This window comes from Cervus elaphus, chromosome X (genome assembly GCF_910594005.1).
Source record: "Cervus elaphus chromosome X, mCerEla1.1, whole genome shotgun sequence".
In the NCBI taxonomy this organism is placed as follows: domain Eukaryota; kingdom Metazoa; phylum Chordata; class Mammalia; order Artiodactyla; family Cervidae; genus Cervus; species Cervus elaphus.
Window position 1 is genome coordinate 54,754,766 of NC_057848.1, and position 26,028 is coordinate 54,780,793.

The window sequence follows — 26,028 nt, forward strand, 5'->3', positions numbered from 1 at the left end:
AGCATCATGTTTCTCCAAGCACACATAAGATGGACGCAGATACATATTCACAACATGCAAAAAATGGCATGAATAGCCATTATTTGCATAGATGTCTTTTACAGTCAAGCCTAGATTACTCATATTAAAACAGAGGCTGATACAGAGGAGCATGGTTAATTCTAACGAACAAAATAATATATTCAGGAAAAATGGCGATTCATAACAGCCCCACATGACAGACCAGATATAATACAAAAGTGGCAGTGGTGAACATTCAGGAATCAGTTACAAGACATAGTTCTGAATTTTTTTTATTAAGATTTCAGGCTCTTTTGTTGAGATTATCAAAGAGTCAGAATTAGTAAGATCAGAGAGAAGGAGATTGTACTTCACTGGGGAAGCTTCAATGTTTATAGACAACATGTCGTAAAAACATTAAATGGTAAAGCTGGAAAGGCTCTTAGAAATCAGTCTGTGTAATATTCCTAAGAGAGGAGCCTTAGAAACTGAGCTTCCTGGTGAAATACTTGTAAGGAAAGGCACACTCCGTTCCCCTCTTGGAGATGAACAGTCCACCAGAGCAGAGCAAAGGTTCCCTCTCACATGTCCGAAAGAAAGAAATCGGCCAGTTTTTAACGAAGAAACACAGCTCAGTCGCAGAAACCATTCCCTCATTTGTTTTTTTTCTTTTCTCATAAGATACCCTGTAACAAATCTCATTAGAGAATCCTTATGAAAATACTAATTTAATTCAACTCCCTCCTTTCAAAGCTCAAAGCAAGCCCCATGGCATACGGTGAACTCCAAGGAACTGGATGGCCCGTTAAAATGACATTGAACATTTCTGTCCATGCTTGATCTCCACCCAGCTAACAAGATGGAGATTTTCCTGTGACGGCTACAGAGATCCCACAGCCAGCTTCCCAGCACCCCTGGCCAAAGTTGTAAGTTCTGCCCGAGCTTTCCAAATGGCTGCTGTGCCTTCTTCTTTTGTTTGAATGCTTCACTCAGGCAACTTTGGAAATCACAACTTCAAGCCTTCTCTGTCTAACTGGCTTTCCTTCGCTGTGACTCCTAACCCTTGAAACCATGCCAGTTACCTTAGGTTTTCCATGACTTAAGGGTCTCTAGTGAGTTCTAACGGCACTAAAGCTTGGGAAGTAAGAAGGTATTTGGCAATCCCTTCAATTCCTAAGGGTCTTAGTTGTGCACTAAACTTAAACCTTGCGGTTTCCACTTGGCAAAATTAAATTTCCTGTCTCGAAGTAAAAAGAAAGTTTCAAAGAAGAATTAAATGTAGACAAGTATCTTGCAAACTGAAGGGGAGTAAAAGGTGAGAAAGGTGCCGATTATTGTTTAGATTTAAACAATTTATCTTCGTAGAGCTCAGTATGCTGCTGAGAATAAATTAAATAATTACATCTCTAGAGCCAGCCACCACCCCTCCACCTAGAGGTTATATAAAGGACAAATATAGTTATTGATTTACCTCTGTATTTTTGAAATTAGAGGCACAGAGATGAAAATCAGTCCCCCTCTCTGCTGTTTTGTTTCCCCCTAAACGTAAGTTTTCTTTCAGACAAAGAAATTTAAAAGCATACTAAATGGCTGTTTACAGGGTCTTTCATAAGTAGAAATATTTCAAACAACAAATAGAGCCAAATGTATGCACTTTAAAATAAGCATTTTTCACACGCTCCTACCCAACTACCTAATTAGTACCAAATATGAAGCTTCCAAGCAGAAAGGTTTACTTGGTGACATGGACTGCCATGAGAATACTTTGAGGCTTGGATGAAGCCTACATTTTGTTAATGATAATATATTTTTATCACCAAAAGTCCTGCTGGAATGTCCCTTTACATTAACTTGTTATTAAAACTGTAGGCATTTAAGAGTATCAGACAATCTCCAAAGAAAGCTCCAAATTCCAAATGCAGTGTGTACTTAAATAAAGTGGCTTTTTTTGGGCCAAGTGATTCTTTATTAGGCCAAGTTGCTGTTTTTGTTCTGACATAAAAACAAGCAATTTATTGATATAAATTCCTTCTCTTTAAAAAAAAAAAAGATCTATTCTGCCTGGCCTGAATATCTACCAAATATACTGTTTCATCCAAAATGTATTTCAGAGATGTGAACAGAATTAGAAAAGTTCTCGATGAAACTACTGAAACTACTTTTTTAAAAGAAATGTTTTATAATGATCTTCTCTCAGTTTCACTTCGTAAATATGGCAATCTTGTTAAACTCACCTTCTGCTTTCAGTGAGCAGTTAATATTTGATGATGATGAAACTGTTCCTGGTATTTAAAGAACTAAACAAGGCCATCCGCAAACAATGTAACTAGAAATGGGCTTGTTTAAAGAAGATTAAATGATAAGTGGAAGTTTTATGTTTTAAAATAAATCAATCCCTCAACCATAAAAGTCTCATAGCTTTACAGAGAAGTTGAAATAAGACCTCTGCCAGAGAATGCCTATCTCCACATCTAAAACAAAGTGAAGCAAAGGACAGCGAAAGTTAATTAGTTTTAAAAAATCTATTAATTGTACTCTACAAGTCAGTTTAAGCAGTTAGAACAAGAATTATGGGGAGAACGGAACGCTTCTAAGGATGCAGTGTTTCTTAAAAACATAAACCGTCTAGAGCACAACAAGGTTTCTGAGGTCTAGTCACTGCCTTTTAATTAGCAGAATCCTTATTCTGGTGAGGGAAAAATATAATCTACTCTAGCTTCATTGTGCCTTTCCTGAAAATCAAAATGAAATTAGAAAACGTGTCTTGCCAAAAAAGAAAGAGTCCAGTTTATGTGTCTCTTATACAAGGTAAACCAGATTTCATTCTAGAAGAATATTTGATCAAGTGATACAACGAAATAAACTAGGCCATGTAAAAAAAATATATCAGTGTGCTAATATTTTACACTTATTTTTCTCCTGAAGATAACTGGAGCATTTAACGTTGTTTTATGTTTTACATTCATTTTATATACTAGACTCCAACATATAAGGTCAAATGACCCTTCAGATGTGAACTAATTCTGACCTTTTATGAGTGGGCTACAGAGTAATGGTATCTACAGGTTTAGCTCATGTTCCTTGGCATGTGATGATTATTGACATACATTTAGAGACCAGGTTGGGGCCCTTATAAAATTATGTTTTCTATTAATTTCATGAAAGTAGTCATAATAGCACAACTCATTTGCGGGCTTTATTGAACGCTGTTTGGGTTTGCATCTTTTTCACACCATGTCCACTTGAATAACAGCTGACTTTGTAGTATATTTACCATATATCAGACACTGTTCAAAGTGCTTCATGTGCATTACCTCATGTAATCTTCACAATATAACCCTAGGAAGTCAGTGCTCTACTGAAGAACTGAGGCACAGGGAGGTGGAGGAACACGCACAAGGTAACAGAACTAAGGTAGCAGAGCTGGGAAGACCCAGAGGGATCGGGTGGGGAGGGCGGTGGGAGGGGGGATCGGGATGGGAAATACATGTAAATCCATGGCTGATTCATGTCAGTGTATGGCAAAAACCACTACAATATTGTAAAGTAATTAGCCTCCAACTAATAAAAATAAATGGAAAAAAAAAGAAAAAAAAAAGAGCTGGAATTTGAACAAGTACACTAACGTGTCACATCAGCTAGGTGTGCTAAACTGAAGAATGAGCTTGTTCAAATATTTCCAATGTTTGGGTCACTATTTTCCCCTCTAAGATTATAATAAAGATTACATACCAACTGGCTGTTAGCTATGTCCAGAAACTATTCAATAGGTAAATGTATGCCAACTGGCCTGTTTTGTTAAGTGCCTGGAGATCTTGGATGACTTGAGAATGAATAAGACAAGGTAACTGAATGTCCAGTGTTTTTTTACACCGCATCCACCAGAATAACTTTATTGTGTACTTACCATGTGCTGGGCACTGTTCAAACTGCTTTAAACGCATTATTAAGTCTTTTCTCCTAGCCAAAGCAGAACAATTAGTACAGATATCTCATCTCTTAGCACAGCTTTTTAGTAAATGCACAATAGGAATGTTGCCAGTTGATCTGGAAGAAGCAGTGTCCTGGAATCAGGAGCTGGGTTATGAAAACTTAAGCACAAAATGACCATGGCCTGACAAAAGTAACAGTAACAAAAGTAACCTGAAAACCCTATGGACATAGAGAATGGATAGAAGTGGGGCTCGGTGAAAGATCTGTTTGTGTGCCTTTGGGGACTATTATTACTGCCACCCTAAAAGAAGAATTAAAAACAAAAACACGAGAGAACAGCATTGAAACATGTATATTATCAAGTATGAAACAGATCACCAGCCCAGGTTGGATGCATGAGACAAGTGCTCAGGGCTGGGGCACTGGGAAGACCCAGAGGGATGGGATGCAGAGGGAGGTGGAAGGGAGGATCGGGATGGGGAACACATGTAAATCCATGGCTGATTCATGTCAGTGTATGGCAAAAACCACTACAATACTGTAAAGTAATCAGCCTCCAACTAATAAAAATAAATGAAAAAATAAAAATAAAATAAAAATAAAAACAAAAACACGGCAGAGCCATTTAGAAGCAGGTTTACTCAGACTATACAGGAGTGCTGAGTGCTGTAGGTTCAACACTGTGACAAAGCAGAGAAAATCCCAAACAATGACAGAAGATTCAATTTATTGCAAAGAAGTACGAAGTGTTCTTCTGAAGCATTTCATTCCACAAAGAACACAGACAGATAGGAATTCACACACACCCCACAAAAGACATGCCACCAAAGGCTCAGTTTTAATGGGGACTTGACTTTAATGACCAGAGAAAGTATAAACTTCGAGATGGTGCTACATGGGGTGATGATATGTGAACCTGGGAACTAGGATTTGATGTTTTCAGTACTTCCACTCTGCCTGTTAGCAAGAGTTATGTTCATTTTCTTTTCTATATGGTTAATTTATTTTTGGTTAAGTAAACATTATTCACAAAATAAGACTGAAGACTTCAAATGCAAATTAACATGGGGATGCATCAGGTAAACATATAAATATGATGTGAACATATCAATTCTATTCAATCTAACTTATCATTTAGGTTTTTCCACAGCTTTTTTTTTCATTTATTTTTATTAGTTGGAAGCTAAAGGTTTTTCCACAGCTTTTAAAAGTCAAAATGTTCTAGATATTTGCTGATGATACATATAGTAGGGAATCTAGATCTTATAATAAGTGACTACACAATTGAACATGTAGAGTCCAATAGGGTATTTATACTTTCAAAGACAATTTGACGGGGAAAATAATCATGATAAATAAAACCAATGGTGAAATGAATCTACTGTTTGGAATCAGGTCACCGGCAGTTCACATTCTGACTTCTAATGCATTTATTCCAAGACAAAGCAGGAATAAACCTAAATTTTTAATATGAATGTAGTATTTTACTAAGTATGAATATAGTATTTTATTAGGAAGAGGGCTAAACTGGGATTTAAGTGTCCTGGATTCTAATTACCTTTAGATCACAACTAAATTATTTTCTAAATCTGTTAATTAGTTTTTCTAGGAATAATTTCTGCTCCTACACACTTCATAACTACTTTGAAAGAACAAAGGGAAAAAGTGAAGTTTAGTATGCTTTGGATGTCAAATCAGTAAAAAAAAAAGATTATATTTATTTTCTTCAATAGTTCATTACAACAGAGCTAAAATTGTTGCTGTGAATTTTTTCAAATTTGATAGATTACAAACTGTTTTACCATTTTACTTCCCCACAAAAGATAATGCATCATTATATGATGAATCCTTGATTTTGTAATACAACTTGTCATGTGCCTAGGGAGGGAATTTATATTTAGTGTTAAAAAACCAAGGACATTTCTCCTCTTAGAACTGGAGACTGTTCTGTAGTTGCTGTCCCCCAGCTCACTGGTAATGGTAGGTGAAGAGCAGAGGGTAAAGAAGCAGATCCAGGCTTTAATCTTATCCTTGGAAATAACTGAAAAGAGAAAGGAATTATTGCTCCCTTTACAACTGGCAATAAGCCAGTGCCTACTTAGAAGACAAGTTTATCTAGTCAAGAGGCACTTTTCTACTATTACAAGCTTCTTACTTTGGGATCTCACATAACACAAATTCACTATAGAATTATAGTGAATAAAACATTCAAAGTAATTTCTATCACATGAAAAAGTTTGGAATGTCACTGTTTTTGGTTGGTACTAGGGCTTCCCTTACAGCTCAGTCGGTAAAGAATCTGCCTGCAATGCAGGAGACCCGGGTTTGATTCCTGGGTGGGGAAGATCCCCTGGAGAAGAAAATGGCAACCCACTCCAGTATTCTTGCCTGGAGAATCCCATGGACAGAGGAGCCTGGCCGGCTACAGTCCATGGGGCCTCAAGAGTCGGACACGACTTAGTGACTTAACTTTTATATTTTATTTATGCAATGGCACCCCACTCCAGTACTCTTGACTGGAAAATCCCATGGACAGAGGAGCCTGGTAGGCTGCAGTCCAAGGGGTCGCTAAGAGTCAGACACGACTGAGCGACTTCGTTTTGCTAAGTTGCTTCAGTCGTGTCCGACTCTTGGCGACCCCATGGACTGTCGTCCACAAGGCTCCTCTGTCCATGACGATTCTCCAGGCAAGAATACTGGAGTGGGTTGCCATTTCCTCTTCCAGGGGATCTTCCTGACCCAGGGGTTGAACCCATGTCTTCCGTGGCTCCTGCATTGCAGGCAGATTCTTTGCCACTGAGCCATTGGAGCCATCTATATTTTATTTATAACACATATTAAAATAATAAAAAGAAATCAGGCAAGTCATTTTTTCCTAGAAAGTTAGGAGGATAAAGCAAAACGAATAATAGGCTATAAAAGATATTAATGGTGCTTAAAATACTAACACTTAATTATCACAAAGGGATTTTGAATATGATTCATCTAAGTTGGTAAAATAATAACAATGAATCTCGTTATAAAACTGTTTCTAAATATTTGAACTAGTTTTTCATTTTTCTTGTTTTTCTTCTCAATAGGCCAACTGCTTAGAAGCCAAGAGCAACTCACATAAATGTGAAACACATTTGAACATATTTATTCATTTATTGAATATTCTCATTATACTGAATACTATATTGAATATATTTCTATTATAAAGAACAATAAATATTATATACAAATGCATATTATGTATACCATATACAAATCTAGACCCTTTTTGTCCCCACACTTGCTGCATATAAAATTTTGAAAGTCTACTGTGGCAGCTAGCAACACCTACATTACAGCTTTTGGAGTATAAAAAAGTCACTAATCCTTCCAAAGGGTTACAATAGACAAATGATTAAAAGAATCTTTTTCTTTTCAGTTTCATACATTTACATACCAATGTTATTCTTGCCCAACTACCTGTGATGAGATGTTCCACGGAAAGTTTCCATGTGCTCCACAAAAAGAGGGTTCTGTGGTGAAATATTTTTTGAGAAATGCTGAGTGTAACAGAGTCGGACACAACTGAGCGACTGAACAGCAACAAAAGTAAACTGCTCTTTCGTGCAGTACGTCTCATGCAGTATGTCTTATCTCAGCTAATAAGCATTGTGGTGCTCCCTGGGGAGAATAATATAACTTTCCCAAAGATATATGTCTTCCAAGAACATATGTCATTTTCTTTCCACCAGATCTGAATATAAACAATAAGCCAAGGATGAGGCCATTTGAAAAAAAAGTGGAAAAAAAGAAAAAGCATTGAAGGAATAAGTGCTGAGAATTCTGAAACTGAGATACATTATTCTTAGTTGATACTCTCCTGGATTGTTAGACAGTGAAAGTGAAAGCTAGTCACACAGTCGTGTCCTACTTTTTGCAATCCCATGGGCTGTAGCCTGCCCAGCTCCCCTGTCCATGGAATTCTCCAGGTAAGAATACTGGAGTGGGTTGTCATTTCCTTCTCCAGGGGATCTTCCTGACCCAGGGATCGAACCCAGGTCTATGGCATTACAGGCAGATTCTTTACCAACTGAACCACTGGTTTCTCTAAAACCAATGGTCCTCAAACTTGAGTATCCAGGAGGGCCTTTTAAAACAGACTGTCAGATTCACCTTCAAAGTTTGTGATTCAGCAGTTCTGGGTGGGGCCCAAGAATTTACATTTCTACCAAGCCCACTTTTCACCAAGTTCCCAGGTGAAACTGGTGCTGCCAGTCAGCCAACAACACTCTCCCAACACTGGGAACACAGCTGTCTTATCCAACAATATATTGAGTCATTTACTGAGCATTTTCTTATGTCGCTGATAATTCAGTTTCTAAAAGGTCATTATCAAAGGGCTTTTGATATCTTAATTCCACATCTCTGACCTCAGTAATGATGCTAGCAGTCGCATAAAAGAAGGCCAGTCCAGGTCATGCAAAAACAAGGATTGGATTTCTCAAAATTCTATTGTACTAATAACACATTCATTTTCTGTTTACAAACGTAGTGCAATTAGCTATGGAGATAAGTATATAAGAGCTCTGCACTACATTGCCTACATTAGCTCTACAAATCTCCCCAGGGTGTGCTTTTGAAATGTTTGCTAGGTACCCAAATTTAAGCAGATAGAAGATTTTCTAGTAAATTTTCCTTGGCTCTCCAATAAAATAATACTTTTACTACACTGCAGAAACCATACTCATATGAAAACACTACCTCTTTTCTTCACTCCTAGAAAAAGTATTTGGAAAAAAAAAGATAAGCTCAAGGGAAGGAAATACTTTTCACATCAAACAAGCAAACAACCCAATGTTGACCGCACCATTTCAACATGGATAACCAAAAGGTGAAGTATTGATAGACTCCCAAACCTCAACGCAAGCACCAGAGTTCATCTGTTGTACCCTGCAGTGATTCAGTAAGGAAACGGACATCCCAGAGGACACGCTCTTCTTTTCATTGTGAAGAAAATAAATACCTTGCTAAGGAGTTCCAAGTATTCACTATTCTTTCCCTTCTGATTAAGAGTAGTCTCAGCCTCACGCAGTTTACTTCTGAGTATCACTGGCAGCTTATTTAAACTGAAGCCCCCAGTTTGCAATACCGTAATGCTTGCATCACCTCATGGTAAATAGATGGGGAGACAGTGGAAACAGTGTCAGACTTTATTTTTTGGGGCTCCAAAATCACTGCAGATGGTGACTGCAGCCATGAAATTAAAAGACGCTTACTCCTTGGAAGGAAAGTTATGACCAACCTAGACAGCATATTAAAAAGCAGAGACATTACTTTGCCAACAAAGGTCTGTCTAGTCAAGGCTATGGTTTTCCAGTTGTCATGTATGGATGTGAGAGTTGGACTGTGAAGAAAGCTGAGCACTGAAGAATTGATGCTTTTGAACTGTGGTGTTGGAGAAGACTCTTGAGAGTCCCTTGGACTGCAAGGAGATCCAACCAGTCCATCCTAAAGGAGATCAGTCCTGGGTGTTCATTGGAAGGACTGATGCTGAAACTGAAACTCCAGTACTTTGGCCACCTCATGTGAAGAGTTGATTCATTGGAAAAGACCCTGATGCTTGGAGGGCTTGGGGGCAGGAGGAGAAGGGGACGACAGAGGATGAGATGGCTGGATGGCATCACTGACTCTATGGGCATGAGCTTGAGTAAACTCCGCGAGTTGGTGATGGACAGGGAGGCCTGGCGTGCTGCGATTCATGGGGTCGCAAAGAGTCGGACACAACTGAGCGACTGAACTGAACTGAACTGAACTGAACTGAATGCTTGTAATACATTGACATGTCAAAAATAAAAAAAAAAACACTCAAACAGCTTAATAAGCTACAAACAAGAAATTCGGAAATAGAATTAACCTCTTCCCTTGCCCTCTCACTAGTTACACAACTACATTCTCCCCAAAAGGCTTGGAAATAACTTATAAGAAGGACACATTTCCAAAAACACCATTATCATGGGCCTAAAGAATCAGAGTGATATAATGGGGAAGGTGGTGGCAATTACATCAAAAACTTCAAAAAGCTAGATAAGGTTAATCGCTTCAGCTGGGCCCTAAATGTAGCTCTGAGCTTTCTGATAACTACTGTAAAGAGGAAAATGTATTGAACTGCATTGTTCTTATTGCTCGATAAAAGAAAGTACACTGGTTAATAAGCACCTCTCTGTGAAAAGACTGCTGGATACTATGGAAGACACGAAGAGTAAGGCAGGGAACCTGCCTACAAGGAGTTTATATATCTTATCTCTCCTGCAATTGCAGGGGCCTGGGACTGTTGCTGAGAGGGGCTCTAGCACTTGACAATATGGGATAGAAATCAAAGGTGGCTAAAATAGGGGTCTAGAGACGCTATTGAGGAGGAGGAGAAATCTGATGGGGAGAACGAGATGTCTCTGAGCCGTAATTAATCAGAGTTCTTCATTTTTGCTTCAAGGAAAGCCAAGGAGTTGATAATAGAGTTTATAATCTGTGATAAAAATGGCACAAATAATTCTCTCTCTGGGGAAGTCTCCCTTTCTCTATCACCCCCTCTTTCATTAGCATGTTATTCATTACACTTTCATTCTGGTTTTGTTTCAAATACATTATTATTGGAGCTGAAGTATTTCAGAATGAAAAGCCTCTCTCAATAGATGAAAGTAATGAAAGAAAAGAAGAAAGTAAAGTCGCTCAGTCATGTCCGACTCTTTGTGACCCCCTAGCCTACCAGGCTCCTCAGTCCATGGAAATTTTCCAGGCAAGAGTACTGGAGTGGGTTGCCATTTCCTTCTCCAGGGTATCTTCCTGACCCAGGGATCAAACCCAGGTCTCAAGCATTGCAGGCAGACGCTTTACCATCTGAGCCACCAGGGAAGTGATAGATAGATGTCTCCAAATTTCTTTCTCTCTTTTTTCTCTACAATCTCTGGCTAGGAAGTAATGTTATTTTTTTTTTTTCTTATGTGTTTCTCTAGTGGGAGAATAGGTGATTTGGGGGAGGAACAGTGAAATGTGATGATTAAATTTTATCATGAATATTTCAGAGATAGAGTAAATGTCATGTGCCACCACAGTGACACCTTTAGAAGTTGGGAAGAGTGAAAGAGAGTCTTGGCTTCATCTTAGCTGTCAGCTGCTTATCCAAATATGCGAGTTACAATTATGAACATTATTATAAACTATTAACGACATCAGCTGAATGCTGCTAAATACTTAAAACCATCTTAAGTTTTCTTCTTTGTTGAAACATTTTTCTAATAATGTCCCAGGTACTTTTCTTATTTTTGAACTAGAGTCAGTTGCCTAACTGAATCATGTGTTGATTCACCCAAGGCCTCAGGATGTCTGCCCTGAAACACTGAAATCACTATGTGAAATGGAGATGAAGATGGAGATGGTATAAGAGATTGAACTGACCATACAAATACCAAGGTTCAGTGCACAAGCCTAGAAATCCCTTTTTGAAATTCCATCTCGAAATTACTTTCACATTTCTTATTATTTCCCCATTTCTTTGAAAAAGCAGACTGCTAGGTACATTTATTTTAGAATGTCAGTGCATGGGCTCTCTAAGAATTTTTCTTTGCCTTTCCATGCTCAAACTCTTTGGACTTTTGAAAGATCACTGTACATTCGGAACAGTTGTTATTGATTAAAGTTTAAATATATAGTTTTATTGGAATAGGCAGTTACCTTTTACACAAAACACTTTTCTGCAGATTTTGACCTTGTACTTGACTCAGAATGACCTTATTAGCGCTAATTGTGTTTCCAAGAATGCCTTTACTTGCAAGCTAGTCATTTACTGTGAAATTAAATTTCAAACATTTAAAGGCAAAAAATGATGCTTGAATATTACTAGCTTATCACACTAATTACTTTAAGATATTAATATGTTACAGTGCTTAGTTGCTCAACCGTGTCCAACTCTTTGCAACCCCATGGACTGTAACCCGCCAGGCTCCTCTGCCCATGGGATTCTCCAGGCAAGAATACTGGAGTGTGTTGCCATTTCCTTCTCCAGGGGATCTTCCCGACCCAGGGATCGAACCCAGGTCTCCTGCACTACAGGCAGCTTCTTTACTGTCTAAGCCACCAGGGAAACCCAATATGTTACAGTGGCCACTCAGCAATTTTTTAAAAAAATCCACATAGAGGGTAAAAACACTCAAAATGCAACATTTGGAGAGCATCCAAGGTGCTTGGCCAAGGAACATTTCTATAATGCTAAGGGACAGAAATTCACAAAAATCAGCAATCTGGAGGCCATCAAATCTAGGTTAAAATGTGGCTGAGGGAGCAATGTTGACACATGGGTGTACACAATTTTCATTCATATTCAGGTAAAAACTGAACTGGGAGCAGAAGTATAGACACACGTGGAGAGATGACTTGGCACCTTGCAGGGAAGCCCATATTGCTTCTTCCTCTGTCAAACTGATGCAACAAAGTGGGAATGTTTCATTCAATGAACACTTTTGAAGCTCCTAATATGTATGTACTATGTGTGCTAGGCACAAAAGCGGTGGTGGTAAATGACATCATCTAATGTGAAACCCCCCAAAAAAGTCTGAGACATCTTCATTTCAAATGTGATGAAATTGGACATTGAGGTGAACACAACAGCAGTAGGCAGAAGTAAAATTTCACCCCACTCTTACTTAACCATGTTGATTGAACAACATCTCAAACCCATCAGTGACTTTTCCTTCTCGCTAATTCAAGTTCTTATCATTTCATTTCATCAATATGAAGCTTTCTAAGCTTCAATAGGAGCTTTCTAAGTGGTTCCCCTGTTGCCAGTCTCTTTGGCTCTATCCACTCATCTTACATAGGCTGATGATGCCATTTCTCTACTTAAAAATTGTCAGATTCCTCAGAGCTACAAAATCAAGTTCAAACTCCTCACTTCCTTTTAAGGCTACTCCTCTGCCAACATAAGATCTACACTTCAGAGGTTGACTTAACACTCAACTCCCCAAAGCCATGCTACAGTTTTTCCTCCATCTTTGCTGAGGTTATCCTTTCTGCCTGGAATCTCTTCCTATCCCTCCTTCCAAGAATATCTCACATGGTACCACTTTTATGACTATTTCTTTAACCACCATAGCTGGGTGTAATTCCAGCCCCCCGCCTCCCCCCTTGGATTCTTTTCATGATTAGTTTGTACCTGGCTTATGGCACATAACACAAGCAGCTTCCTACTAGGAAGTCAGGCAGGGACCACATCTTCCACAACTTTGTATTCAGTGCAGTCCTTGCCTAACAAGTAGGTTTTAATAAATATTTGCTGAGTGAATAATTTCTTTGAGGAATTGGGTGTATATAGAACTCTTAATGGATTTAACAGGACTTTCAGCATCAAATGATCCCTAACATTTAAAATCCTTATAGTAAACCATAATCAATAATCCTGCAAATTGAGTGCTACTCCATGCTCTTGGATGAAGAGAAACAGAGGTAGTAGGATTCTCATGACTTGCTCAAGGCCACACAAGGAGTCCTTTTCAGAGCTGTTATTATAAGGCAGCATTTTCTATGTTTATTCCATTGCTGATACCATGCTTCACATAAAAGATTTCCATGGTTACATCTGTGGTTCACTGAAGAAAGAGGTGTTTATGAAGACTACCTCTAAGGCATCTTTGAAAGACAAGACAATATTCCAAACCATATACAATGGAATATTATTCAGCCATGATAAAGAAGGAAATCCTTTTTTGGCAACATGCATGTACCTTGACAACTAGACACAGAAAGACAAATACTGTATAATTTCATTGACATGAGGAATCTGAAAAAAGCCAAACCCATAGAAATAGAGTAGAAGGAAGGTTACCAGGGACAGGGGAGTGGGGAAAATAGGAAGATATGATCTAAGGGTACAAACTTCCAGTTATAAGATGAATATGTTCCGTGGAAATAATGTACAGCATCATGACTATAGTGAACAGAGAGAGTGTTAGTCGCTCAGTCATGTCTGACTCTTTTGTGACCCCATGGACTATAGTCCGCCAGGCTCCTCTGACCATGGGATTCTCCAGGCAAAAATACTGGAGTGAGTTGCCATTTCCTCCTGAGGAGATCTTCCCAACCCAGGGATCAAACCCAGGTCTCCTGAATTGTAGGCAGATTCTTTACCATCTGAGCCACCAGGGAAGCCAATAGTGAACAAAACTGTATTATATACTTGATAGTTGCTGAGAGAGTAAGTCTTGAAATGTTCTACAAATAAAGTAATTATATGAGGTGACAGAGGTGTTAACTAAGCATACTGTGGTAATCATTTCCCAGTATATAGTTGTATCAAATCATCACATTTTATACCTTAAACTTACCCAATGTTATAGGTCAATTATATCTCAATAAAGCTGGAAAAATCCTTTCTTTGTTGAAGTGCTAGCAGAATAAAATTAACAGAAAGGTTTTTTCATTTGCTTGGAAGTTAAAATTGAATTTGCGTCCATATAGAACGCTTTTCTGGCTAAGAGAAAAAGTGAAATAACCAGGAAATTGCCAAAAAAAAAAAAAAACCCTCTAGAGATTATGTTTTTACAAACGGTAAAAGATTTAAGTTCGTTTACCAAAGCATATGATAAGTATTAGGACTTCCCTGGTGGCTCAGACGGTAAAGCGTCTGCTTACAATGCGGGAAACCTGGGTTCGATCCCTGGGTTGGGAAGATCCTCTGGAGAAGGAAATGGCAACCCAGTCCAGTACTCTTGCCTGGCAACTTCCCTGGATGGAGGAGCCTAGTAGGCTTCAGTCCATGGGGTCGCAAAGAGTCAGACACGACTGAGTGACTTCACTTTCACTATGATAAGTATAAACATTAACAACAGAAAAACAACTTCTGGGATAGGTATTTAGCAAATGTTTTCAAATCACATAAGAGTTTTTAAATATTCAAACTTCTCAAATGGTTACTTCAGGGTTACTATTTTTTTTTCATAAATAGGATGAACAAAAATTTTAAGACAGTATGACAGTGTGATCTTAAAACAATGTCATCTTAAAAATATAATCTCCAAAATGTATTTGGAATGGAATAAGAGATGATCGATACTACAATGCTGCCTACACAGTGTACCCAGACACATATAAAAGATGGGTGAAGTTTAAAGTCACAGAGAAAAAAGGTTTTCTGTTTGCATTTCTGCATGCTAAAGACAGAAACCAGAACCTTAGTTTTAACTAGTTAGCAGGCAAATCATGCCTAACACACAGGTTCTGTCTTAGTTAAGGAAATGTGTTATATCACTGTGGACTCTATGTTTTCAAGCCACTGGATGGTTTTCAGTGTGGAAACTGCCTTCACTGTCTACTGTGTACCCACAAGAACATGGGCAGGAGCAAAAGGCTAATATCTATTTTCTACCAATTCCCACTGTGTAAATAAAAATTTGAGTTTCAACTACAATCAAATGTCCACTTACAATAGAAAAAAATCCAACTGAAAGCATATATTGACATGCTTATGAACCAGTAACAGCTGCAAAAATTGACGGATCCTATTGTCACATCTACTTCACTAAACAGAGTAGGCATGACACAGCCCTGGTGGCTCAGACAATAAAGAATCTGCCCGCAAATGCAGGAGACCCGGGTTTGATCCCCGGGTCAGCAAGATTCCCTGGAGAAGGGAACAGCAATCCACTCCAGTATTCTTGCCTGGAGAATTCTACAGACAGAGGAGCCTGGCGAGCTACAGTCTATGGGGTTGCAAAAGAGGTGGACATGACTTAGCAACTAAACAACACTAAGCCATGTTATAGAAACGCATCATGAATAATACTGGAAAAACCATTTACTTGAACTCTAAACAACATGGTTAATCTAAATGGTGGAGATTATTTACAAAATAAAAGGTTGTAGAACAAATGGAACTGTTTACTGACTTTTAAGAAAACAGTATCAAGAAAGATAGGAAAAAGCATGAGTTAAACTTCTCATTACGTCTAGCAGTAAAACTGGACCCTGAGCTGATAACTGAATGCACAGTAATAAAAACACTGAAAACCTACGCAGGGCTGCAAATCTGGATTGGACAGGAACAGGAACAAAAAACATAAATTTAAGAAACCAAAGACTTATTATACAGTGGAGGAAATACAGGAAAAAAAATGAAAAGATTATTTAGAGATAATGAGGAAAGAACAGACAGCTAAAATTCCTCTGGAATATATAACCCTGTAGGTCAACAATCAAGTGGCAGGCTGAGACAGAGGAAAACAAGGCAACCTTGGGGATGTTACAATCAGAAAACTAATCTGTAAGGGCAAAAACAGCAGTGAGTAAATGATGTTATATGAGAAAAGTCATGTTCCTAGAAGAACTAATTGCTATTTCCAGATGCACAAAAGTATCTTGGATTCACATTTCACAAAAACGTGAAGTAGAGAAAAAGTATTTGTAACGATTATACAGCTATGTGACATGAGAGAAGTATTAAATGATAAAGTAAAATCAGACATCTATGTCCCTAACATATAAAGAGCTTCTTCCACACACGAGTTGACATACAGTAGACAGTGCTCAAACTTCAGATCGCTCATACTAAATGGGGTTCCTGTGACAAAAGGTCCATCTTAATGGTATCAAATTGTGGTTGAAAAATACCTCCCCTGGCTATATCACAACTCCTTTCTTACTATGCAGCCAACTGCAGCCTTGGCTGCAAGGGGTAGTGAGAAATGATCTTGAGCTATGCTTCCATAAAACAACATTTTAAATTCATTGGATTAGATTCTGTGTTCCTTTACAAAACTGTATTTGACCCATAACAAGGCTGACCTGCTACTGCAATATTTTCAGCTGATCTGTGACAGGTACCTCCCTAGCTGGCCAGGACTTTGTACTAATGAGTATATCTATAACGGCATCAGACATCAGAGTTTCTTGCAGTGAAGCTATACATGATCCACAGCCCATTACAATCCCCGATTCTGGCTAGCTAACTCAGTGGTGCAGGGTTTGGAGGGAAGGATGGGTGAGGGAGTAGAGACAGCTCAGTGTTCTGACTCTCAGTGATTTAAAAAAGCACAGTATCACTACGTTAGAGAACTTGCTCTAAAAATAAAACACCCTGGCCCCTCTTCCTTCTTGTTTTCAAAATTAACAGCCAAAATGATTGTCAAAGAAATAAATAAAAGAACTTTAAAGTCTTCATCTAAACACAATATTGTGAAACAACAAATGAGGGGGATATTAGGAAAGGGAAAGATGACTTTTCCCCCTTTCTAAAGTAGCAAAAAGTAAAGGAGAACCACACAACGTCGAAAGCAGGGCATCCCAATGTCACATGGGACAGCCTGACCATAAGCGCTGGATGCTTTTGGTTTAGTAAAACAATAGCCCAATGCTTGCTTTGACAGCACATAGTCTAAAATTGGAAAGATACAGAGACGATTACCATGGCTCCCGCACAAGGATGACATGAAAATTTGTGAAGCGTTCCATATTCTTGAGCAGTGTGTTTCTATGTTTCCCCTCAGAATTAAATGAATGCTGCAAAGGTCAAAAACAGAAAAAAAACACAATAATCCCAAATGATGTTTTCTCTTATCACCTTCTTCTCCATGGGAAAAAAGACTGAAATGACTGGAAGAACACTGCAGTTTTCTGGTTCTTTTGATTACTGCTTATGTGACCCTGGGCAAAGGACTCTCCCCCTCACTGGATCTCTAGTTTCCTATCTGTAAATTGTAACAATCTCAACTGAATATTCTGCATTTGCACTTTTTGATTTGCTAGGTTTGTGAAGCGCTGTTATGGGTATGAGAGCTCTCGTTAACTATTTCAGTTATCCGACTCATCTAGCTAGTTGAGGTGAGTTTCAGGATCAGCCATTGCATGGATTTCAGAGCTTTCTCATTACCACACCCAGAGTTTAAAAGAAGAAGAAAGAAAAATGAAAAAAAAACTAATACTCCACTGTATTTCTGAGCACCAAAAGACAGAAGGTGCATGTGCAAGACTAAGAAAATTCTTTTTAAAACATTTAACTTTGAAATAATTTTAGATTTACACAGAAATTGCAAAAATAGTACAGAGTGCCACTGGAGACCCTTAACTCAGATTCCTGTAATGTCAACGACTTATACACCCATCATACATACCATAGTTATCAAAACCAGGAAATTAACTTTACTGTAATTCTATTAAGTATAACTAGAGACCTTATTTGAATTCCACCAATTTTCCCTCGAATGTGCTTTCTCTGCTCCAGGATCCAATCCAGGATCCCATATCGTGTTTATTTGTCTGGTTTATTTAATCTCCAATCTCTGACAGTTTCTCAGTCTTTCCTCGTCTTCCATGAGCTTGACACTTTGCTCACTGGGTGCTTCTTCAAGTTGGCTCCAGTGTCCTGCTATCAGGCCCCTTCCTTTTCCAAGCACTTCCTTACTTTCTGGAAGCACAAGATGTCGCACTCATATTTTTCCTCCCTCAGTCCAGCATCAGTCATTACTCCCAGGATTCCCTGGTTCCTTTAATGGAGAATGGAATTTATTTGGTGAAAAGACATGTCTGGAATGCTTGTGGTGTGCCAGGTTCTATTACAAGTGCCTTACGTGGATCATCATATTTGAATGCTTAGTAACTCAGGTGTTAGTCACACAGCTGTGTCTGACTCTTTGCAATCCCATGGACTGTGGCCCGCCAGGCTCTTCTGTCTATGGGATTCTCCAGGCAATACTGGAGTGGGTAGCCATTCCGTTCTCCAGGGAATCCTCCCCAACCCAGGGATCGAACTGCATGGGCAGGCGAATTCTTTACCGTCTGAGCCACCACCGCATCTGAACGCTCAGGAACTCAGGAGGTGGGTGCTAATAGGAACATTGTTTTCACAGGGGAGGAAATTTAGGAACAGGCAGGGTGGGTACTTATCCAAGACCACACAGCTGGTGAAACCTGACCCATCAGTGGGAAAGCCTACACAGGGTTAAGGAAAAGAGTTGGCACGTGAAGTTTCTGGAACATAGTAGTCAATAGAAGGTAGAGTTTATTACTATTATTATTATTACATGGTTCTCATAAACATTATTTCTGATGGCCTCATAGAATTTGAAAAATAATATATTTTAATTTAAGTGTATTTATAAAATACCATTCCTTCCTAAGTTTTAAAAGCCTTTTGCATTGCATGGAACAAGTGAAACTTTTTTTTTTTTTAAAAAGAAACAGCTCTTATTAAATATTGAAAGGACAGATACCATCTTGGGAAGGGTTTCACTGGGTAATGAAATTACAGGTTAGGTTTCATAAAAATTTTTGTCTCTACATTACAGTTTTCTAGAAAGCATATGCTTTTATTTTCTGATCAGAAAAAAATAACCATGATAATTGGTATATTTTTAAAAAGTCTATGATGGGAGAAGATCAGGCAGTATTTAGATATTTTTTGATACTCTGGGAAAAATCTGGAGCTGACAGGAAAGATAAAGGGAGGGAGAGGTTGACTTTGCAGGATCAGCAAGTGGGAGTGAGAGAGGGAGAGAGGTCTATAAGAAGGCAGAAGGTAAGGCAAGGTTTATGCAGCATACATACAATTCGAGAAAGAGTGAAAGGAAATGCATGATGTTGGCAGTGGTACTGGAGATGACATTTCATTACAGTTTATTACATTTTCTTTTTATCTTCTTGTGTACGATTTTTAAAATTTCTTTTGTATTTTCCCTTCCCTTCATAAAGATGAGTAACTTTCTAAATCGGGGGGAAATGTTATTTATCATGAAAACAAAAGGCAGAAAGTCTGTTTCCTAATGCAGAAGTTAGAGGTGCTGGGGGGGTGGGGGTGGCGCTGACTCCAGCACAGGGGCCACCCCATAGGAGCAGGTGACAAGGACAAGCACATCACAAAATTTCTTGGGCTTTCCATTCTCCAGGGTTCTGTCTTTCTGGTGGCCAGTTGCTGCTGTTTCTCTCTTATGGTCCATTTTCTCCTCCCTATCTTTCTTGATTGACTGTAAGTAGAGACGTCTAAGATGGATACTTTTCCACAGTTTGACAGCTTGGATACTGGGTGACCCTTCAATCAATGGTATGTTGAGGAGATGTTGAATAAATGAAGATATTTATCGATTTTCACAAAAGGAGAACTGATCACTTTACAGCAGAAAAGCCAGCAGACACCATCTTTAGCAGGTGATAAAGGTTACCATGAGAGAGGAGATAGATCTGCTGCTGCTGCTGCTGCTAAGTCACTTCAGTCATGTCCGACTCTGTGTGACCCCATGGACGGTAGCCCACCAGGCTCCCCCATCCCTGGGATTCTCCAGGCAAGAATACTGGAGTGGGTTGCCATTTCCTTCTCCAATGCATGAAAGTGAAAAGTGAAAGTGAAGTCACTCAGTCGTGTCTGACTCTTAGTGACCCCCTGGACTGCAGCCTACCAGGCTCCTCCGTCCATGGGATTTTCCAGGCCAGAGTACTGGAGTGGGGTGCCATTGCCTTCTCCGGGAGATACATCAAGTACAATCAAATATGATATGCACATCATTTCTATGGTTTTCTTGCCAAAAAATGCATGACCTCAATCAAATCATGACACTGCATTCGACAAACCCAAATTGAGAAGCATTCTAGAAGATGAGTGACCAGTATTCAGCCAAAGTGCCAAGGTCATGAAAGATGTGGAAAGACTGAGGAACTGTCACAGATTGGAGACGACTAAGGAGACATGATCACCAAACAGAATGTGGGGTCCTGGATTGAATTCTGGAGCCCAGAAAGGTCATTAGGAGGGAAATTTGTGAAATTCAAATAACGTCTCTAATGTACTTAATAGTATCGAACTAGAGTTATTTCCTGGCTTTGATAACTGTGCTATGTATGGTATGTAAGTTGTTGACATTACAGGAAGCCGGGTGAAGGGTATGCAGGAACTCCTTATACTATTTTTGAAACTTTTCTGTAAGCCTAAAATTACTTCAAAATAAAACCTTTAAAGTGAGGCTGAGCCATCGATCTGTATTTACTTGGATGCTGACTGTAATTCCATTTTTCTTTCAAGAGACATTTTTGAAATGTCCAAAACAGCACTGACTTTTACTGGTCAAAGATACTTCCTTTTTAACGTCAGTAATGTAAGAAGATCCTTAAGTAAAATGTTACTTTCCTTGAGTCTCGGGATGATAGGCGGTATCTATGTGTTCTTTCCAGTGCGGGCAGACCTCTCTGATCAGGCTCATAAATGGTTCTAAAACTTGCATAATCCAGAAACCCTTGGGATTATGTTGCTAGGAGTCTTCTGCTCCTGCTAAGTCTTCCCTGTGCGAACAAGGATGAGGTAAATATTCAGTCAAAAATAATCAAATTTTAAACTGATGGAAACTGCTGTGACTAGTGGTAGTCGCACAGAATATACTGGTAACTCAGGACAAAGTTAACTCAGGACCTACAAGGATATTCACATCCATATACCTATACAACTGGTTTCACTTGCCAAAATATTATTATTATGCTTGTGATCATATGCAATACTTGAAGACAGTGTGGCACTATTTTCTGTTTTTCCTTGCTCAGTTCCCATCTTCTAGGAATGTATATAGGTTGACATGGCTGTCCTGTGACTATACCAGCTGCTAAGGCCCCTGCCAGGAAATTTTTGTTAAAAAACTACACAAGGTGGTAAGTGGGGTGGGCAGATGTGATGGATGTTGACCTTTCATAATTAGATTATGACAGCATTTATATCCTTCCTGGATAACAAGTGGCAGATATCACACTGCTTCAAGTATGGAGGAAGATAACACAGGCTATGAAAACAATTACAGATTTTGGGTTGGTATTTTCAGTGACAATCTTTTGTTAAAGTCAAGGGACAGTCACTAAAAATACTAACCTAGATTAATTGTGAACTGTAATATCAAGAATTTGGCACAGAATGGGTTAAGCAATACTTTCTGAAATCAATTGTGCCAAGCAGACTAGGCAACTGAGTTATAAAAGTTTCATGTCAACATGAAATGAGACTCTTTTATGTAGCTGGAAATTAATCTATGGGCTGTGATGTCTAGATCTCTAACTGAAGATGGTGCAAGCTTCATCACTGAATACTCAACATTCATAGAGTGATAGGCCCAGCACTTCAGCACAATTAGCCATCAAGCTTAACCTCCTTAATTTCCTAATATTCCTTCATTATGAGATGAGTATAGGATATTGTTAACTACTATGCCTATTATGAAGGCAAAGAACCATCATCATCTGGTAGAGTACTTAGTGCTAATAGAATCCTTATAAAAACCAAAAACCAAAAGCAGGCACCCAAAACTCATCAAGTGATTGCTTCAGTTATTTAACCACTCATAGATGAAGAAACAGTACACAGATACATTTCAAAAGGGTTTCAATCACAGAAACTCAAAGTGGGTAGTGAATGCTGCAGTAACCATCGAGGTATGTTATTTGTATATTGTCGATATGGTAGTAGTACAACCGACTTAGGTCAACTGTTTTCATGCATCGTTTTCATGCATACCATGGTATGGTTTTTGTGTATATCATGGATAAGGAATAATATAACAGGGCTACAAAGTTTTTGTGCAGATATGGAACTGTGATGCATGTGCTATCTAAACGGCAAATTAATTTTTTTAAAGGCATTGTATATTTGTACTAGGGACTGAATCTGGGGCCATGACATGAAAGCACCAGGTCCTAACCACTGGACTGTCAGGGAAGTCCTTAGTTCATTTTTATAGTGATACATGGTTTTTCATTTATGTCATCTTATTGGAATCTCAGCAATAATCATGGAAGTTAGGGAGAGAAGAATTATCCATGCATTAGAAATGAAGCAACTCAAGCTTTGTCAGAAACAGTAGTGGGGCTGGAACTTCTGAAACAAGATATGTAAAGTGCCTAGTGCAGTGGTGGACCCTCTATATGGACTGGCTAAAAGACATTTCCTTCCCTCCTACCCCCAAACTAGTCCAGTGCTCTTTTCTATTCAAGGTACTGCCCAGTCCTTGATTTAAATAATACATAAAATAATTATAGATGAAACTTGAATGAAAATGAAATGAAGAAAACAGAATAAGCCCTTTAGTCAGAATATCTGCTACAAAAAAGAGCAGTTCAGACATTTTCAGTGTTAGGAGTTGCCATTATCTTTATAACTAGTGCCCATTCTTGAACTGGAATGGTTTGAAACAAAAACTAGCAACTACAACATAAGCAAAAGTAACTACTTAAATAGGATATCATGATAAAATGTTTTCCGAATAAGTGATCATACAAAAGAATACATCTCTATTAGCCAATGCAGCCATAAATAAAAATGTTAATGAGATAACATTGGTCTTGGTGAAGTAAAACAGCATTAAGAAATTGAAAAGATTCTTATTAATATTAAGCTTAATTCATTTTAACATATTTTGAAAAAATCTCAAATGCATCATAGAAAATCTTATTAGTTAAACCAGGTATCTATTACCATTTTTAACTCCTATGCTTTAATATGTACATGTTTACCCTTAATTTAAGGATAACCATGAATAAAATGGAAATCAGTATATTTTTTGTTCTGCAATCATATATGTTCTATTCTATATAATATCTCATCCTCCCTCACATTTTGTTTGTACTCTACTACATAATATTCAGGTTTGATAACCTTGGCAATAAAACTTTCCTTATAAAATGTGCTCACAAATCTGAAATTGGTCAATCAGCTGTTTAGGAAGAAAATGATATGAGCCTAGTATTGTAGCAGTAAGTTCAAGTTAAAGGTTCAAAATAGACTTTGACTAAGAAAATTCAAAATGCCATCATTTTCCTCCTGGATGATGAGATTTTCACATTTTACTCTCTCCATCTGACTTTATTTACCCTCTGATTGGTCCCTGCCAAGTATCTTTCGGTAACATAGATAATGAGCTATATTTCAGTAAGGACTTCTCTCGTTAATCTGAGGATTATGATCACTGCATTGAAAACCTAAATAACATACACAGAAGTAAAGTAAAGCAAAGCAAGGCTCCTACAAAAATTCTTGAACTTTTTTCTCTGTCTTGGTCAGTGAGCTTTGATGGGTGTGCTTTAGTCTGGCTTAGTTCTACAAATACAAAGTCTCCATCCTGCCTTAAAAAACAAACAAACTTATCACTTTCATACTATTATTAACTTGACTAATTTCAGAGTACAACATATTTCAAAAAGCCCAGCAATCAACAAGTGTCGATTTTAAATGATGTGCATTTAGATGAGACTCACCTTTAGAGAATCAAAACAAGCCACCACACGACCATTTTCCACATGGCAAACTCTTGGTGGATGGGCAAACTTGCAATCTGCATCAGCTCGAGAGCAGGTTCCTCTCTGAAATTCTCTACACACTTCCAAAGTCAGCCACTTGGCATCACGAACCAGGGCAATACTGACGGCTGTCATATTGAAATCAAACTGAAAATCAAGTAGACCCTCTCTAGAGCACTATTAGTGCTGCTGTTGAAAGGCTAAAAATAAATTCCAGCTAAATGTGAAGAGCTAACAGGTTGCTTTGGTGAAATGCTTCTTTGTTAGCACTTAGGGTTGAATTTAAGTCAAATTCGGTCTGAGTGGTCAAACAAAAAGTCCACTGTAAAATAAAAATTGTATCAGAGCAACTAAAAATCAAATTAGAGACCAACTCCTAAGAAGGCAACTGTCAACGTTAAGATATTGAGTGTTTTGTTTTTCCTCTGCCAAAGTTACTTCAAATAACTGGCAGAATTTCAAAAGGATTCTGTGCTCTCCAGTTGATGTTCTCAATTATTCTTACAAAAGAGCAAATGCTGCTGGCTGCCCGTCAATTTGTGGAATGGTCTCAGATCAAGGGGAGAAATGGTTTTCTCCCTATCTCTTGGATTTAAAGATTAGGATTGGTAAGATGTTACAATTGCAAAATTTTTCTTTTGGTTGCAAAATCAGGAGGAGAGAAAATGACTATGAAAATTGAGAAAATTTGAGAGGGGTGCAGAGTGGGGAGAGGTGGCAGTGATGGTGGTAGGGAGAGGGGTTTAGAAAGAGACAGCTCTGAGGTGGAATCCAAGCTGCAGCGTTTTCAGAAAAGGCACTTTCCAGAAACCTGCAAAAATAAAATAAATTCAAATTAGCTAATATAACGCAATGCTTTTGTTTTAAACTCTAGATTTGGAAAAGCAGTAACATAATCTCTTTAAAACAGGAAGCATCTAGATACCGGGGCTTCCCCAGTCACTCAGAAGTAAAGAAACTGCCGGTAATGCAGGAGCCACAGGAGATGCAGGTTCAATCCCTGGGTCAGGAAGATCACCTGGAGGAGGAAATGGTAACCCACTTCAGTATTACTGTCTGGAGAATCCCATGGATAAAGGAGCCTGGTGGGCTACAGTCCATAGGGTCGCAAAGAGTCAGACATGACTGAGCACACACGCATTCATCGACATATTGACGGTGCAACGCAGCACAGTCGGCGTTGTCAATAAGAAGGCCATTTCCCAGTGTAGAATCCTACAGAGTAAAAGAAAGCCACCTCTTCGACTTACTGTTGAAATATAAGACTTGGCAACAGCCCAATTAAAAAGAAAAAAAGACTGTTGCATTTTGATCTGTTTGGGGGCGGAAATTCATTTGGGGTTCCACTGCACAGAAAATGCCAGACCCTGACGTGATCCAGTCATGATCCACCTGTGTGGATCCAGCTTTGAGAGGCTACCAAAGGCCTACCATGAAACTGGCTTTACTATGGTCTGGGTGAAGGCTTGTTCTGCTCTCAGAATCCAGAAAACAGAAAGAGGACACTGTGTACTTGAAATGTAATTGTTGATGATCACATAAAACAGTAATGGTATAACTAGCTGGAGACCCACTGCAAATGAGGCAGGGGAAAGACTGTGAAATCTCAAATGTGCTTCAGTTCAAGAAAGAAACCCTTGAAATGATGCTGGATTTATTTTTTTTCGGTGTATGCTCTATTAGTTCTCAGTCTTTATGAAGGGACATTGAGAAACACTGAAGGAAGTTTCAGCGTGGACTAATAAGTGAGGCAGAATGTACTGTTCATACACTGGTCATACATTAAATACTGTGCAGTTTTAGGGTTTGCACTTCAACCCACTG

At 38.6% G+C, this 26,028-nt stretch overlaps 1 protein-coding gene and 1 non-coding gene across 5 annotated transcripts in view; one reads left to right on the forward strand and one right to left on the reverse strand.

The window, feature by feature from the left end:
- The window catches only part of MBNL3 (muscleblind like splicing regulator 3), a 117,363-nt gene that overhangs the window by 42,111 nt on the left and 49,224 nt on the right, over positions 1–26,028 (reverse strand). For all 4 annotated transcript variants that reach the window (XM_043896692.1, XM_043896693.1, XM_043896689.1 and 1 more), the window contains exon 2: positions 24,163–25,015. In XM_043896692.1, the coding sequence (XP_043752627.1) occupies positions 24,163–24,339 (177 nt within the window). In that variant the 5' untranslated portion in view covers positions 24,340–25,015. The remainder of the gene's footprint in view (positions 1–24,162; positions 25,016–26,028) is intronic.
- On the forward strand, positions 17,304–17,406 carry LOC122691032. The gene has a single exon (XR_006340282.1). It is a non-coding gene; the product is annotated as a U6 spliceosomal RNA (small nuclear RNA).